General features: G+C 40.2%; 3 protein-coding genes across 4 annotated transcripts; 1 reads left to right on the top strand and 2 right to left on the bottom strand.

Moving 5' to 3' along the window:
• Positions 1 to 1,941: 1,941 nt before the first annotated feature.
• Positions 1,942 to 7,408, bottom strand: LOC138193352 (NEDD8-activating enzyme E1 catalytic subunit-like). Of its 2 annotated transcripts, none has more exons than XM_069141342.1 (18): positions 7,230 to 7,408; positions 7,052 to 7,114; positions 6,073 to 6,196; positions 5,874 to 5,954; positions 5,688 to 5,770; positions 5,266 to 5,346; positions 5,104 to 5,147; positions 4,943 to 5,007; positions 4,690 to 4,845; positions 4,151 to 4,253; positions 3,942 to 4,052; positions 3,714 to 3,767; positions 3,117 to 3,153; positions 2,961 to 3,042; positions 2,754 to 2,854; positions 2,602 to 2,665; positions 2,452 to 2,506; positions 1,942 to 2,344 (listed from the first exon to the last, which is right to left on the bottom strand). In XM_069141342.1, the coding sequence occupies exons 3-18, from the start codon at positions 6,193 to 6,195 to the stop codon at positions 2,256 to 2,258; spliced, it is 1,329 nt and encodes a 442-aa protein (XP_068997443.1). In that variant the 5' UTR covers position 6,196; positions 7,052 to 7,114; positions 7,230 to 7,408; the 3' UTR covers positions 1,942 to 2,255. The 2 variants fall into 2 exon arrangements, with proteins under 2 accessions (XP_068997443.1, XP_068997442.1); XM_069141341.1 differs by having other exon boundaries at positions 7,076 to 7,114.
• A 506-nt stretch (positions 7,409 to 7,914) lies between these two features.
• LOC138193353 (PRA1 family protein 3-like) lies at positions 7,915 to 12,017 on the top strand. Its single transcript, XM_069141343.1, has 3 exons — positions 7,915 to 8,189; positions 9,157 to 9,374; positions 10,496 to 12,017. Exons 1-3 carry the CDS (start codon positions 8,008 to 8,010, stop codon positions 10,669 to 10,671), a joined length of 576 nt encoding a protein of 191 aa, XP_068997444.1. The 5' UTR covers positions 7,915 to 8,007; the 3' UTR covers positions 10,672 to 12,017.
• Positions 12,018 to 12,080: 63 nt separating this feature from the next.
• On the bottom strand, positions 12,081 to 16,149 carry lmod3 (leiomodin 3 (fetal)). Its single transcript, XM_069141340.1, has 3 exons — positions 15,456 to 16,149; positions 13,702 to 15,300; positions 12,081 to 12,746 (listed from the first exon to the last, which is right to left on the bottom strand). Exons 1-3 carry the CDS (start codon positions 15,741 to 15,743, stop codon positions 12,699 to 12,701), a joined length of 1,935 nt encoding a protein of 644 aa, XP_068997441.1. The 5' UTR covers positions 15,744 to 16,149; the 3' UTR covers positions 12,081 to 12,698.
• Positions 16,150 to 16,487: the final 338 nt, after the last annotated feature.

The following is a 16,487-nucleotide window of genomic DNA, read 5'->3' as shown; positions in this document are numbered from 1 at the left end:
TTCTTATGGAGTAGATAATCTGTCTAGGTTTTGGTGTGCCTTGCTACGTAAATTAAAAAGACTACATAGGGTTGTTGTTTTTTTTCTTTTAAAGTTGTTAGAATTTTTAATGACAAACTATTAGTATTTAGAGCATATATTTTGAGTTGCCGTTTAGTTCATAGCAGGAAAGAAGCTAATCCAAAATGTGTTTTGTTTAAAAGCTTTTATACAGTTGGTACGGAAAGTATTCAGATCCCTTTACATTTTTCACTTTGTTTCATTGCAGCCATTTGCTAAAATCAAAAAAGTTCATTTTATTTCTCATTAATGTACACTCAGCACCCTATCTTGACAGAAAAAAACAGAAATGTAGAAATTTGTGCAAATTTATTAAAAAAGAAAAACTGAAATATCACATGGTCATAAGTATTCAGACCCTTTGCTGTGACATTCATATTTAACTCACATGCTGTCCATTTCTTCTGATCCTCCTTGAGATGGTTCTACTCCTTCATTGGAGTCCAGCTGTGTTTAATTAAACTGATTGGACTTGATTAGGAAAGGCACACACCTGTCTATATAAGACCTTACAGCTCACAGTGCATGTCGGAGCAAATGAGAATCATGAGGTTGAAGGAACTGTCCAAGGAGCTCAGAGACAGAATTGTGGCAAGGCACAGATCTGGCCAAGGTTACAAAATAATTTCTGCAGCACTCAAGGTTCCTAAGAGCACAGTGGCCTCCATAATCCTTAAATGGAAGAAGTTTGGGATGACCAGAACTCTTCCTAGACCTGGCCATCCAGCCAAACTGAGCAATCGTGGGAGAAGAGCCTTGGTGAGAGAGGTAAAGAAGAACCCAAAGATCACTGTGGCTGAGCTCCAGAGATGCAGTAGGGAGATGGGAGAAAGTTCCACAAAGTCAACTATCACTGCAGCCCTCCACCAGTCAGGGCTTTATGGCAGAGTGGCCCGACAGAAGCCTCTCCTCAGTGCAAGACATATGAAAGCCCGCATAGAGTTTGCCAAAAAACACATGAAGGACTCCCAGACTATGAGAAATAAGATTCTCTGGTCTGATGAGACCAAGATTGAACTTTTTGGCGTTAATTCTAAGCGGTATGTGTGGAGAAAACCAGGCACTGCTCATCACCTGCCCAATACAATCCCAACAGTGAAACATGGTGGTGGCAGCATCATGCTATGGGGGTGTTTTTCAGCTGCAGGGACAGGACGACTGGTTGCAATTGAAGGAAAGATGAATGCGGCCAAATACAGAGATATCCTGGAAGAAAACCTCTTCCAGAGTGCTCTGGACCTCAGACCGGGCCGAAGGTTCACCTTCCAACAAGACAATGACCCTAAGCACACAGCTAAAATAACAAAGGGGTGGCTTCGGAACAACTCTGTGACCATTCTTGACTGGCCCAGCCAGAGTCCTGACCTAAACCCAATTGGGCATCTCTGGAGAGACCTGAAAATGGCTGCCCACCAACGTTCACCATCCAACCTGACGGAACTGGAGAGGATCTGCAAGGAAGAATGGCAGAGGATCCCCAAATCCAGGTGTGAAAAGCTTGTTGCATCATTCCCAAGAAGACTCATGGCTGTACTCGCTCAAAAGGGTGCTTCTACTCAATACTGAGCAAAGGGTCTGAATACTTATGACCATGTGATATTTCAGTTTTTCTTTTTTAATAAATTTGCACAAATTTCTACATTTCTATTTTTTTCTGTCAAGATGGGGTGCTGAGTGTACATTAATGAGAAATAAAATGAACTTTTTTGATTTTAGCAAATGGCTGCAATGAAACAAAGAGTGAAAAATTTAAAGGGGTCTGAATACTTTCCGTACCCACTGTATGTACCTAAAATGTATTAAAAAAAAAACAACAACCATAAAGCAGCCCCTTTGCTTCTAATTGAAAAAAACATTTCAACAAATGCAGATGAAACGTGCTTCCTCATGATAATAAAACTTTATTATTAGAGTGCAGTGCACATGAATCTTATTTGATTGACAGGGAAATAGATACAATATAAGTCAACACAGGACAAATACACAAAAAAGGTAAACAACAGTACTAATAGAAAAAAAACAATATTATCAAATGATTCCATGTTCATACAACCAACCCTACCCCACAAGCGAGACCTTACTTATCGTATGTACACGTTCATATCAAATGTGCTACTGCAACATCACAAAAAAATGTGTGATGAAACATCCAGTTTGCATTCAGATGCATCAGTGCTGTTTGTCATAATGGAGGTTCAAGCGGTGAAATTGAGCTTGAAGAGAACCGTCTGCGGTGTGGTGACGTCGGCTACAGCGAGCTCCTGTCCATCCGACAAGCCCAGCTCTGCATCAGAGGACAAAACACACCGTTTTACCCGTGTGTTGTTACACAAGTGAGCACAGTTCACTTTAAATAGATTTGGGAACATCCGAGTAATAGTGTCCTACTACCTTTTAAAGTTTTGCAGAGGTTTGGCCTGGTTCGTTCCTCAATAGATTTAACAGACTGGAAGAAAATTGTAATCACAGTTCAATTGTAGTTTGTGATAAAATACAGAGAACAAAATACAGTACAGCATTGTCAAAGATTAAATATATTACCTGCAAATAGAGCGTCTTGTTCTTTCCTTCCAGAGTTGTGGTGATAGCCGGGGATTTCATTTGTCTGGAGAGAAATTAAAACACAATCAGAACGTGATCATCGTTCATTTTCTTTCAAAGTCATTGTACTATTGTACTATTGGAGTACTCACAGAGAGGCGTTCTCTGTCAGGTACTCTAAAACCTCCTGTAATTTGGCAGAAGGAGGGAACTGGAGATCCTGAGGCACCTGGCTGCATGCTGAACAATTTTCCTGTCAAGTCAAGGAGAAGTCAGATTCCACCAGTTTTCCCCCTGTAGAGTGACGTGTACGTTACACTGCGGACATGGTTAGCGAGTTCAGTTAGAGAAAAACAAACCTTTCGCTCGGCTTCAAAACTGCAAGTGTACAGTCCGTCCGCGTCATTAAAGACCAGGTAATTGTTTAAAGGAATATATGCGCTGAAAAATAAAACGTGACATTGGTTAAGTTTTACTGGCCAAAGAGAGATTTAGATTGCGTCTCGACTACCAACCTGGTAGCAATTTTAAAAACTTCCGTCGCACAGGTAGCTAAGGGGGGAAAAAAAAGATCAAATTAAGTTACTTTTATTGTAGAATTGTTTTAAGACAATAAAATCACAGTGAAGTATTTGTACGAAACAGTGATTTTTCTAGTTGATCGAGCTATCAAGCTTACTACTTTGTGAAGTGACCCAACATTACAATCAATAAATATATGACTAAGAGTAGCACACCATCAGCCACTTTTTCAATCAGTTTTCAACTTTTAAAATCCGAACGCAACAGAAATTTAAGCCAAATAAATCCAGGTCAGTTGGCTATAAACCGGCATTTATTTACTTCTATGTAAAATTAAAACACGTTTGAAAGATTTCAACCAATTTTCAAATCCAAAATCCACCACTTTAATCTCTGTAAATTGCAAATGTGCCTGGCAAGACTGCTAGCTCCACAGGCATAGCAAAAGTAATAGGGCGTTTAGCCAGGAAATAAATCCTCTTTTTATTTTATCACCAGTACAAAAACAAAAAGTCCCACCTATTGTTTTCAAACTTTTGACAGCTCAGAATAAAAATAATTACTCCCACAAAAACTTTTGACTTACATACCAGCAATAACAGCGTTAGTCGATGCCACAGCAGGAATGATCCTCTTCACAACTCCTGTGACACAAGCAATACTTGTGAGCGCAACGCCAGCACAGTATCAACAATACCTGGCAAAGCAACTGCTTCCAATTATAGTAAAAATTTGATCAGTTTTAGAAAAAAAAAAAAAAAAAAAACTAGCTGACAATAGCACTGAATAGATTATTATCTTATAATTCACAAGTTCACCTTGAGTGAGTCTGTACGTCACTCCAGTTATGCTAAACTCTGCAGCTCTTTCTCTGGATCTCTCAAAGACCCACTGGATGTGCTCTGGATTGTCTCCGTCTAAGCTTGAATCTAGACGACAAGAAGACACAGGTTGTCAACTTATTCTAACGCAGCCGTACAACATGACGTGATTCTGTTGAAACAAAGATGTGGATATTTTTGCGTACCTCCAAATGGCTTTTCTTTGGGCCACTGTAAGATTCTGGCATATTCAATGCAATGTTCTGGTAGCCTCGGCATTGAAGCAATGGTGCACATGGGGAAATTGATCTGTGAATCATAACATTAAAGTTAGGGTAAGAAAAAAGTATATAAAGGAACCAGTGTTCCCAAGAAGCCCCTCTGTTCTGCACAGCTGGAAGACTGAAGTGACTTCCACATCACAAATATATTTAAAAAAAAAACTGTTTCAAGCTGTTAATGAAAAGTTGACCCATCGATTAAGTTTACATACTTTGTTTTCTGCGTGTTTTGATAAGACCTTTAATGCATGCTGTGCTGGCTTTGCACTTCACCTGACTCTCTGTATGTGTAAGTCACATTTTTCGGACTGAATTTTCTGACACTCTTTTCTCTTTCTGTTCAGTCTGGTAGCTGCATGTAGACACCAGATCTGTTTTGTAAAAACGTTAATAGGTTGGCTGACTGTTTTGTCACCTTTAAGGTTAAACGACGAGATACGCTTCTGTTGAAAAGTGAGAGGTACCTGCGGCGGGTACAGCTCCAGTGTGCAGTCAATACATGCAGTCATTCCAGGCAGAATGACCCGAGCATTTCCTTTAAAGCCCTCGGTCCCTCCATCAATGAGGGGGATGATGGAGCTGGGATCCAGGACTCCGTCTTCATAGCTCAGGAGGGATATCTAGAGAAGGCAAAAATCCATCATAACTTATCTTAGATCGAATTTAGCTGAAGCTACATCAGATAAAGACAACACTCGAAAAAAAAAATAATCCTACCAGCATCCCATTCATCCAGCGTCTGGCGATGATAGAGTCCAGCCCACAGACGATGATGTGGAACTCTGCATAGAGAATTGTTTTTAAATCAGAATAACCTGTCAGGTGTTCACCTGGTAAGGTCTGCTAACGCGTAGAACTTGTTAGAAAAGGACACTTACGCCTATAGAAAGAATCATCAAAGTCCTGGATCTTTTTAAAGTGACTGCATGTTATTTGTAAGGAATACAATTGTTGAGTAAATGTTTGATACAGTGAAAACCAAAAAGGTTTTTTTTTTAGTTGTTTTTTTTTTTAAAGAGAACTGTTGAAGAAAAGGATACGGGACGACTTTACATCCCGGGATACGACTGTTGATGAAGTTGGCAGCCACTTCTGCCTTCGGTCGTCCGACATCTTTTGACCTAAACGGATGCATAAATCAGTTCATTTTAAAACGTATGCAAAGATAAATATAATCTGATTGTATCACACTGAATTTCATAAATCTCATGTGAGTTAAAAATACTCCACTAAAGGCATCCAGGCATTTACATAAACAAATTATGTTTATTCTTAAAGCATTATGTTAATAATTAGGACAAATATTATCAAAACACAGATTACAGAAACAAATCTCACAATTTGACGTTATATTTTCCAAATTCAAGAAAACATAAAAAGATTCTTCACTCATACTTTATTTGTCTAATGTCTGACTACAGTAAAATCTATAAAAGAGATTCAAAATATTGATGAAGCCTACCTGAAAAGAAACTGTCTGTTGAGATTGGACACATCAATAGTGTCCATGTCAACCACATGAATAAGGCGAAACCCAGACAGGGCCTAAAACACAACAAGACTATGTAAGAGCTTATTCAAACCAGTAAAGTCAGATTGTGTTTATTTAATTTACATTATTAAAAATTAGATTGAAACTATTTCCAACCAGATTTTTTAGGAGTTCACATCCAAGTCCTCCTGCACCAATGACCAGAATCTTGCATGTCTCCAACAAAAACTGAAGAGACTGATATGAAAGAAGCATCAAAATGTTTACAAAATTGTATTTAAAACAAGTAGCATCAAGATAGGTTGACGGTAATAGCTTGAAGCTGCAGCATGCATTGTGTCGTAAAGAGTTTCACCTCTGTGCTTGGCTCAAAGTCAGGATGAGTGAACGGGCCGGGTCTCTCCAAAAACTTCCTCACGTGATTCCACCGGCCATCCCAGTCGCACCCGCCGTCCCCATGTGCACCATCTACAGCCATTCTGGACACAAACACACCAAGATACACTTAACTGGTACTAGAACTCAGATTGGTACATGTGGCCCTATTTAATCATGTAATATTAACATTTATCCTGGATCACATGCATGTTTAATTTTCCAATTTAGTTGTAAAAAAAAAAAGAAAAAAAAAGTAGTAAAATAAATGACATAATTGTATGAATAAGAGGCATCACAGGAATCACAGGTACCAAGAGATTTGATTGAGACCAGTGCAGCAAGTTTATGTTAAAAAAAAAAACCAGACTTAGATGGCTGAGAGTCTTCATAAAAATGATTTGTCTCATTTCCGTACAACATACTAACTGCATGTGCTACAGAACACCCGCTGTGTGCAGTGGCCGAAAGTACCTTTAGTAAAGCCCTGTACTTAAACACTGTGTTGTTTTTACACAGTGTTTTTCAGCTGCAAGCAGTGCCCCCCCCCCCCCCCCCCCCCCCTTCACCCGGTTTCCCTTTTGCAGTGCATTGTGGGACATTATTGTGCAGCACACTAGCCAGTGAGGTGTTTATATTGGAAGTCCTACTGACCAAATTTCAGTTTTAGGACACCCAATACTTGTCTAAGCTCAGTATGTAGTCTGCAATTGAAACACACGTAAAACGTCAATGTCTCTGTCATCTCAGATTTGTGCTGCAGGGAAGATGATCGGGTGCAATGCAGCTTGCTCCGTTTGCATTCATTTTACGCTGTGAATGATAAAAAAAAAAAACGTGTAACCGGATGATTTTCTACAAACAGCTGACAGGGTTATAAAGAGGGCTCTTTGTTTGTGTCTCCTGGCCCACAGCAAGCCGCTGCTCGCTGCAACGCAAACCTGCTGCCAGTCAGAGACCTTTATTTAGCATTCGTCACTAACTTCTCAGTCAGGTCCTCTATTCGCCTTCTTTTCTTCTCCCTGGAAGGAGGAAGTCAAAACACTGTTTAACCATGTCACGTTGGAGACGACAACAACAAAAAAAAGCTGAAGTTTAACTACGATTAAATCACATTTTCCGTCCATTGAGACTTACGGCTCCTCGGCATCCGCCATACTTTCACGGTCCCATGTCCTCGAGTCTGTCTGCCGAGTTCACGAAAGTCAAAGCTGCGCTGAACGCTCTCGCTTTCTGGCGCACACGCACAGAGACCACCACATCAGCGCGTTATGTCTCTCAGGACACAACGACAGGGACATCAGACATCATCTTCCATCACCAAATATGTCCGCGGGGGGGGGGGGGGGGGCGCTTTGAATCTTTGATTTTTTTTTTATTTTTTTTTTTTTTGCAGATTCTACTACATTTTCTAACCTATATTTAATTTTAATAACACTTTTTAGATCATCATTTCTTCATATCTATGACGTGCTGTTTTGTTTTTTTTTTCTAATTTATTTCATAATTGAGGTAAACAATTTTACCCTGGAAATATATTATTTGCCACACCGTATCCGCTGTTTGAACTAATGCCAAGGTTTCTGAATTCAAACTCATCTTTAAGGTTTTAATGAATACATTTTTTTTTATTTATTTTTTATTTTTTTAAAGTCTTCTATCCTCAAATAGATTAATAAAACCCACGAAGTGAGCTGCGGCGCATTTAACAGCGCAATTTGAAAACCGCAAACACCTCCCCAGAAGAACCTGACTCTCGTTCGTGATCTCGCGAGAGTACGTCGTCTTCTCGTTTTGACAGCCCTCCTCCCGAGGTTCAGACGACGGCGATCAGCTGACCTGTCAAAAAAAGATATGACGCAGCGCGTGCGGGTAAGTTTGTGTTTGTGTGTCGTTTAAACTACACGCCGAGGACATGGCAGCCAAGATGGAGCTCGCACCACTCCGACCGTGGGACGACTTCTTCCCCGGAATGGACCGATTTGGGAAACCAGAGTTTGGAGATTTGGCGAAGTGGAACAACAGGGTGATCAGTAACCTGCTGTACTACCAGACGAATTATTTCGCCACGGCCGTGGTAGTTTTCATCATCGTAGGGTGAGTCCCGGCAAGCAAGGCTGGCGTCCGTGGCTCTGTGTTCAGTTCGCCTTGCATTACCTTTCACCCCACACCCGTCGTGACCGCGCAGGTTATTTCCCGCAACAGCTCGGGCATTGTTGTGTCAAGCGTTTTAAAGGCCCAGTTCATCTTTTCTATTCTCATACAGCCACATACAACTACGAGCATTCATTAACTCGCTGGCTTGAATTGTGTGCAAGTGCTCCAACTTGTAAACAATCTTAACATCCACTAAAATATATATATATAATGTAATTTTTTTTTTTAAATTAAAAAAAAAATTAAAAAAAAATCAACGTCACGATGAGTGTTTATGAACATCAGTGATGCTCCAGTGTCTAAAATCACTGCTGGTTGCTGCGTACAAGCTGCTTTGATCCTCTGCTTTAAGTAGAGGATGATGTCGTGGAAATATTGATTGTAGGCCTTGCTGCAGGCTTTTTTTTTTACCCTCTAATGGTTTCCTCCAAACCGGCCAGGATGTCGGCTGTTGCTGCCACCATCACCACCACCAGCAGGTTGTGCTATTTGTTTAAACCCTATACCCAGTGGAATACATGCACAACATGCAGTATTTAAATCCTTCACTGAAGTAAAAGAATCAACAGAGATGTTACTCCATTAATAAGTAAAAGCCTTTCTTGAAAAAGCTTACTTAGGTCACAATATTCAAAATAAGTAGCTACTGATATATTAATATGTCATTAGATTATTAATAGTGAAGCATCAGTGTTAAAGCAGCACGTTACTGTTGTAGCTGCTGCTTTAGTAACTAAAGCTGTCAATTTATATAGTGGCGTACAAAGCATCATATTTTCCTCAGAAATGTAGTGAAGTGGAAGTATAGAGCAGCATCCAACGGAAAGCGAAGGTACCTAAAAATAGTACTTGATGTACTTGGTTATTTTCCGACACCGATATGTCATTTTCATGTTTCACTGTTCAGGTTCCTGAATCCATTTGGCATGTTTCTGGGAGGCACTGTGGTGGTTCTGGTCTTCACGGGTTCAGTGTGGGCAGGAGAAAACAAGGCCACCATCAAGAACTTCAAAAGGAAGAACCCCACTCTGTTCGTCATCGGTGTCATGCTCACCAGTTACTTTCTGCTGTCACTGTGTGGCGGTGTCATGGTCTTCATCTTTGGAATCACTTTCCCTCTGCTGTGTGAGTGTCAACATACTGCACGAGCTTTTTCGCTTCACTTTAACTGAGCAAGCAAGAAATTACACAATTGTTGGCCTTATCAGAGTTTAAAGAGCTTCATGCTACCGGTGGATGCTACAGCCACCTTACTTCTCACTACGCATTTACTTTAGTTATGTTCATTCAGTTTCTTTCAATCTCATGTTCCAGGGTTTATTTTCTGTGTTTCATTCTCAACATTCACGGATATTAAAATCTTATATGGAATATATTGTTGAATTCTTTCCCTTATATTGCCTTGATTCTACCTGCCAGTTATTCTAATGAATAATGATAATAATTAGTAAGAATAATTATTACTATCAAATTTAATGAAAAGAGCTGTTTACAAAGTTGCTCATGGAAAACAGCAAATCAACACAATCAAAAAGTTTCTGAAGCTTCACAGCTTTTACAGTTCTCGTACAAACTTGTTCTTCCTGTCGTATGTTGTAGAGCTTTGGCTAATGCGCAATATTATACAATTAAATCTGTTAATGGTGCGGGTGATTCACGCTGAGGTGTTTCTGTGGGTGAGCAAGGCTTTCCAAACACTATCATTCTGACTCACCGTAGGGACTGGACGGCATGAACAGTGTTACTGACGTACATTTGCTCATGACACAGATTGTAAAACAAAGTCGGCATTAGAGGATGATCTATCGTGTCGACTCCTGGGTTGGCTACAGATCTCAAAATCCGTTTAGAGTCAGGGCGTCAGCAGGGTGGTTTGGATCATTGGAGGGTTGGCTCGTTAGAGCAAATGGAGCAGCTCTAACATTGTGGCAGATAAATGAGGTGGTTTGATCACATCCCGGGAGGCCCGCCCACTGCTGCCTGTGTTGACGGGTTGCTATGGGTTGTTGATTTGGACAGAACCACATTTACTGGCTGATGTCATGCATTCAGTATCTGCCCGGCATGCAAATAAGAGATATGCCGATCCTTACACCTGCTTTTAAGTTTGAGTTGCAGCAGTGTCACACTTTTAGTTTTATTTTCTAAAACAGTTTTTCCAATGGAAATCATTACAATTGAGACAATTGAATGTCTTGTATTATTTTCCTTTTGAAATGAATAAACTGATGATCTTCTTCCTGTAGTAATCCTGATCCATGCCTCTCTGAGACTGCGCAACAAGAAGAACATGATGGGTAACGTGATGGAAGGTGCTGGGCTGAAGAAAACCCCCATGGGCTTCATCATGGATCTCCTGGATCAACAGGAGGAGAAAATGAACAAGATCCAGGATTTCATTGAAAGCAAACTTAAGGAGTAACCACCCAGCCACGTGTGCGCCAAGAGAAGCTAGTGTCATACAGTATGGATTAACATTTCTATACCATTATCCCACATACGTTTCAGAATCTTATCCCCCTACACATGTAAAGTTACTGATATTTGCATTCCCACTTTTTAGCCATTTGGGTTTAAGGTTTGCTCTTATTTGTGTTAGTTCACATGATCTTAAGTGTACAGATGGATAATAACTTTGTTACAAGGTTTGCACAATCACTCTCTGGACTGTATGTTGAAGGGCAATGTGCGCTAAAGTTTACCAAAGGTTTGAGCATTCCTGTACCATATCTACAGATGTCCAAAAACAAGTCATTTTCCCTTGTTGACAGTGCGCTTTGTTTTACAATATTATTTTCCGCAAAGAAAAGTGGAATGTCTGAACAGAATATCCAATGAATTTTCCTAATTTTCTTTTCAGTTTTCTACCTCAAAACAAGCATATTTATCTTTGTTCTCACCGAGTAGACCCACATCACAATGACACATACCCAACGCGCAGTAAACTGCTCATTAAACAGCAATAACTCCAATCTTGTGACTGCAGGAGCTGTATTAAAACTCATCTGACACCAGTTTGCTTCTAGTGTACATGGTTATATGGCCTAACTAATGATACTGGAGTGTGGATTTTCCTATTGCCAAAAAAAATTGTGCATACAGTTCCTGACCATACAGGCTGGCCTGAGTGTATCCCCTCTGATCACAGCTATGCAATACTGAAAAATGAATGGCAAGTGCAGCTTTATTGTTTTGATATAATGTCATGGTGTGTTCATGTTTGTTATTTCTCATCTGTATCATTTTCATAATAAAGCATGCAGAAATGTATAACATGGCTGCAGGATACAAAAAGCTTAATTATGGTAATAAGGAAACAATAAGGGTTAAATTAACATTTTAACTTTCATTTACCAGAGCTCCCTCTTCATTAGACTAAATGATGTCTGCCATCTGTAATGTTAAGTGTTCATTTTACACTCCTCATATTCCAAGTTGTCTCCTGTTCCTTTTCAGACGTGCACATTGACTGCAGTTTGTGCATGCTACCTTCACAAATGGCAATGAAGAGAGATTGTTTATGTATTATGGATGCTATATTATACAGTATATTATCTATGTTTTTACGTGCCCTTTTTCATTCTTGGTAAGTGATGAACTGGAAGTAAAACATGGTTGTCCTCTATACAAAACAAAATGAACTTGGTTGAAGTTGTTTTCATTTTTCCAGCGAGTCTTGGAGTGAATATATACAATAGATGTGTCCACATACAATTGACTTGTTCTTGTAGCTGCATTAACTCTTTCAGAAAAAAACTAAGCAGTCAATTATAGGCTTTTACTGAAACTAGTTAAAAGCTTATTTGTAATACTACCAAACGATGAGCCCTTACAAGATTCTACACAGAATCATGAAGATATTATTTTTTTTTGTCATATTTGCAGCACTCTTCTGAAGACGGTAAAATAATTGGAAATATTGAAAAAACTACTAATGCCAGCATCCCAACTGATGGCACTCAGTGCTCTTAGATTTCCATAATAAAAGAAAGAAAATGAATCCCAAGGCAAAGAATGGAAGAAGTTTTTATAGCAAAATGCAATTGTATTGAACAGTTTTGCTCAAAATAATATAATAATAATCTATAATCTAACATTAAATCAAACAGACATACTCTACTAATCAACTTTTAGCACAAAATTTAAGAAATTGTTCTGCATGTCAACATTGTGAAGTGATCCTCAATGAATAAACTACATTTTTACCATGGTGTACTCTGTATTCAAGAAATGATGAACAGGATAACACGTTTTAATGTAAATTGAATATATGGCGTTGGCAATAGCATATAGTGACATAAAACGAGTGGAACAACAACCAACCAATATTTTTCTTGTGCAATGACAGTGTAGCTCAATCATAATTTGAACTGTTTATGTGGAGTGACTCATACCAAGTATGTGTAAAATAAGCATACAGTGTGGTGAAGAAACCGCTGTAGTTGAGTCTCAGAAGAGACTCGTTTCACTTGATTCCAGAACCTTAGGGAGCGGCACCTGCAGTCAGCAGCAAACAAAAAGAACAGTAAGATCACTTGACAGTTCCATAAATCATTTTTAATGGTCCTTGAACATCTTTAGGCAGTAAAGTGACAAATATTTGATGCATTCACTAATGATAGCTGCTCCCCTGTTATAAAGGCCTCGACACTGTCATCAGAAAGCTTTGAGTGATTACAAAGTCTGACTTTACTGATCCCAACAAGACCAAACCCAAAGTGATGGTAAGGACCTGTCCATTGGCAGTCACTGGATTTGGGTGGAATTAATCAGCCAATCTGTGCCCTTTTTTTTTTATTTTTTATTGAACACCAGCATTTGCCAATCAACTTGTTCACTTCCAGTTGTTCCAGTTAGGTGAGGAGGGAAGAGTGTGTGTGAATACTGTAAATAGTTTGCTGTCCATACATCATCTATGCATGCGTGCCTTTAGAAACATGTAAGTACAACTGTATGATGTATAGTTCTGTGCTTTAAGTGTATATTGGGGATTTCAATATGTTCTGTTTGGATTTACACTGTGTTAGCATAAATCCACCCCCCCACCCCCACCCCATGCTAAAGCTAATCGTAAAAGTCGTAAATCGAAAAGTCCGGTTCGTTTTATTCACATGGCACATTTAAATATAACAAAAGGTAACCAAAGTGCTGCACAACAGAATTAAAACCATCAGATAGACTTGAGATATTTAGACCACGAATGACAAAATAAGCAATAAAACTTAAGTGATTGAAATTGTAATAAACAACGCTAAGCCAAAACAACACACATTTTTTTTTAAATTAAAATTAATTTGGGCATAAATTTGAAATGCCAGTCTTTTTTCTTTTTTTTAACATTTTTGACCTGTTACTGATAATAAACCTTGTTGAAAATAGCATCGTGGGCACCCATCCTCAACCAGTCTGAGTTATCAACCCTTCATTACAGCAATAATTGGTGGGTACTCACAGATTTGAGATAGGCCACGTTGCTCTTTTTGATCTCATCCAGGAGCTGATCGCGAGGTGTGAGATCAACCTTTGGAGGCAGTCGTCTGCGAGAGACAGGTTTCAAAGTCTTTATCACATCGGTCAGGTTGGCTTTTTCATCTGCCATCTCTCCACTGCCTGCATCCTTCACTTTGGGAGTCTTTCTCAGTTGAAAACTTGCCCTCTGTGGTCGCCTGTCATCCCTCGGGTCCAGCTCCAGAAATGGATCTCGTTTCTTGGGAGTTCTCTTCAGCTGGACGTCTCTCAACGGGTTTGTCGGTTCAGCGCTCGGTTGTTTGGAAATGCCGTTGTGTTTGTGCTGCTTCTTTGCCTCTGGCTGCGGCTCGGTCTGATGGTGCATTTGAGGGATAGTGTTTGTCTCTGACGAGGGTGGGATGAGTCCATGCTCCTTTAGGAGCTCTATGGACGGTATGTATCCCAACATCTCAAGTAAACCAGGAGGCAGATTAAGAGTGTTCTCGTACATCTGCATCAGCTCCCTCTGCTCCTTTACTTGCTGCTGCTTCTGCTCCTCCTTCCTCAGCTGCCTCTGGTGGTCAAGGTTCCTGGTTAATATGTTGGTCACCACCATCCTGGGTCCCGGCTGCTCAAAGTGGTAGCCCATTTTGAGGAGGGTGTTGTTGGCCTTGAGCAGGCGTGAGATCTCCATCTCTGCGTGGTGACCCAGCATGTGCCTTTGGTTGTGAAACCGCAGCTCGGTGAGAGTCTCGTTGAACTGGAGGCAGCGAATGATGGCGACGATGCCCTTCCCGGTGACAAAGTTGGACTCGATATTCAAAGTTGTAATGCTTCGATTCTCTCGTAACATGTTTGCCAGGTTGAAAGCAATGTTTTCATCCACACCAGTGTTAGCTATACTGAACGTTTTCACGTGTTTATTCTTCTTCAAGGCATTGACGTAGTCCAAGAGCATCTCTTTGGGAATGTTTTCTATATTGTTGAGGTTTACCTCAGTGACAGAGGGGTTGTTGTTGCGGACTTTGTCAAATGTCGACTCCAAGTTGGTCTCATTTCCAGAAGGCCTTGATGTCATTTTTATATTATTGAGTGCCAGGTTTGGGATTTTTAGCTTGTTAATCTTTCTCTCTTCTTTCTGTGGGGGCTTATAATTGGTTTCATTTATCTCTGGATCCTCTTGGGGAACCAAGCTGTCTGTATTTGTAGTTTCCTCTTTTTCTTCAGTGTTTTGCTTTATGGCTGAAGTCCCAGTCTTCTCGTTTGTGTCTGATAAAGGCTGATCGTCAGCTGTAGTTTGTTCTGGTACTTTTTCTGTGTCATGTGAACACTCTGTCTTTTCATCTGTATCTTCAGGTTTGTCTTCCAGAGGTAGCTTCACTTCTTCTTCCTCGTTTTTCACATCTATCCTTTCATCCTTTTCATCGCTCTCATCAACTTCTTCAGTTATTTCCTCAATTATCTCCTCGATAATTTCCACTCCATCTGGGCATTCTGCAGCTTCTTCCTCAATGACTTCTTCTATTACTTCATACACCTCATATTTCACATCTTCTGAGTTTTCTTCTATTTCCTTCTTTTCAGCTTCCTCTCTCAATGTTTTCTGATGAAAAAACCATTTAGAGCATTCAGATTAAAACTGTGACATCAACTGTGATATTTTATACTACATCAACATGTCACTTTAACAAATTTTGTGTGTTTGTTTACTTTCGTAAATTCATCTGTCAATGAACCGTTGAGACTTTGAGCTCTTACCTCACTGGGCAGCAGAGTTGCTGGCACTCTTTCTTCCTCGAGCATACGTGTAGACTCTTTCTCCCAGTAGAGGTAATCGACCAGGGATCGGTGGTCGAACGTCCCCGTCGGAGGCTTCTCTGTCTGGTCCTTCTGTCTCTGTCCTACCGGTACGGCCTCATCTGGGGCAATAGTAACATCCATCTCACTCTGGAGCTCTTGAAGCTCCTCAGGTGAAAGCATTGCAAGAAGTTCATCTTCATCGATGTCCTCTTCATTGAGATCCTCAAAGTCTTTACTGTTAGACATATTTGTGGTCGGTAGTTTCTATCTCCTGCTGATGTCAAGAGAAAGGATCGTTTCTGTCCAATCTGTAACTCAGGACAGAGCAAACTGGGAAGCCTCTGACTTTGACTTCAGCTTGAAACGGTTTGCTCTTGCCTCATGTGGGGGTCTAAAATTAAACGCTGTGAACTGCATGGAAGATATTTAAGGTACATGCAGGGTAAAGACATGCTTACATTCTTTTTTCAGCCCCTTCTCCCAGCTGGCCTGGCTGAATCTTTTGGGATGACAGTTGCTTCAGGCAAAAGGAAATAGCAGGATTGACAGCAGCAGGTGGACCATTTTTATCAGCCTGTTTGGGGCGGGGTGGGGTGGGGGGGTGATCTCAACTGCAAACAGAGCTCCTCTCAGAGGAAGACATAACCTATGAAGTGCTGCGCAACAACAAACCATGAGTCAGAGGTGGTGGTTTGTCATTTCAGATACTCACAGTTGGAGAGACATTTTTCTCTGACTTTGTTTACAGCAAAAATCAAGTTTGACAATGACACAGTTTGATACGTAGCAAAAGGGAATTTATATTCTGTGGAACCACATTTTAGAAAATATGCGCGATCACTTTCTTGCCAGTTAGATGACACATGATATGAGACTATAACCAGGGTACGTTGGCTTAGTTTAACATAAACACAGGCAACAAGAGGGAATAACTCGCCTGGCTATATACAGAAGTGACAAAGTTTGCGTACATGTATCGCTACAGTTCAG

This window comes from Embiotoca jacksoni, unplaced genomic scaffold (genome assembly GCF_022577435.1).
Source record: "Embiotoca jacksoni isolate LCO1_2020_lvr unplaced genomic scaffold, fEmbJac1.0.p SCAF_9, whole genome shotgun sequence".
Classification (NCBI taxonomy): domain Eukaryota; kingdom Metazoa; phylum Chordata; class Actinopteri; family Embiotocidae; genus Embiotoca; species Embiotoca jacksoni.
This window is presented reverse-complemented; position numbering and strand designations above follow the sequence as displayed.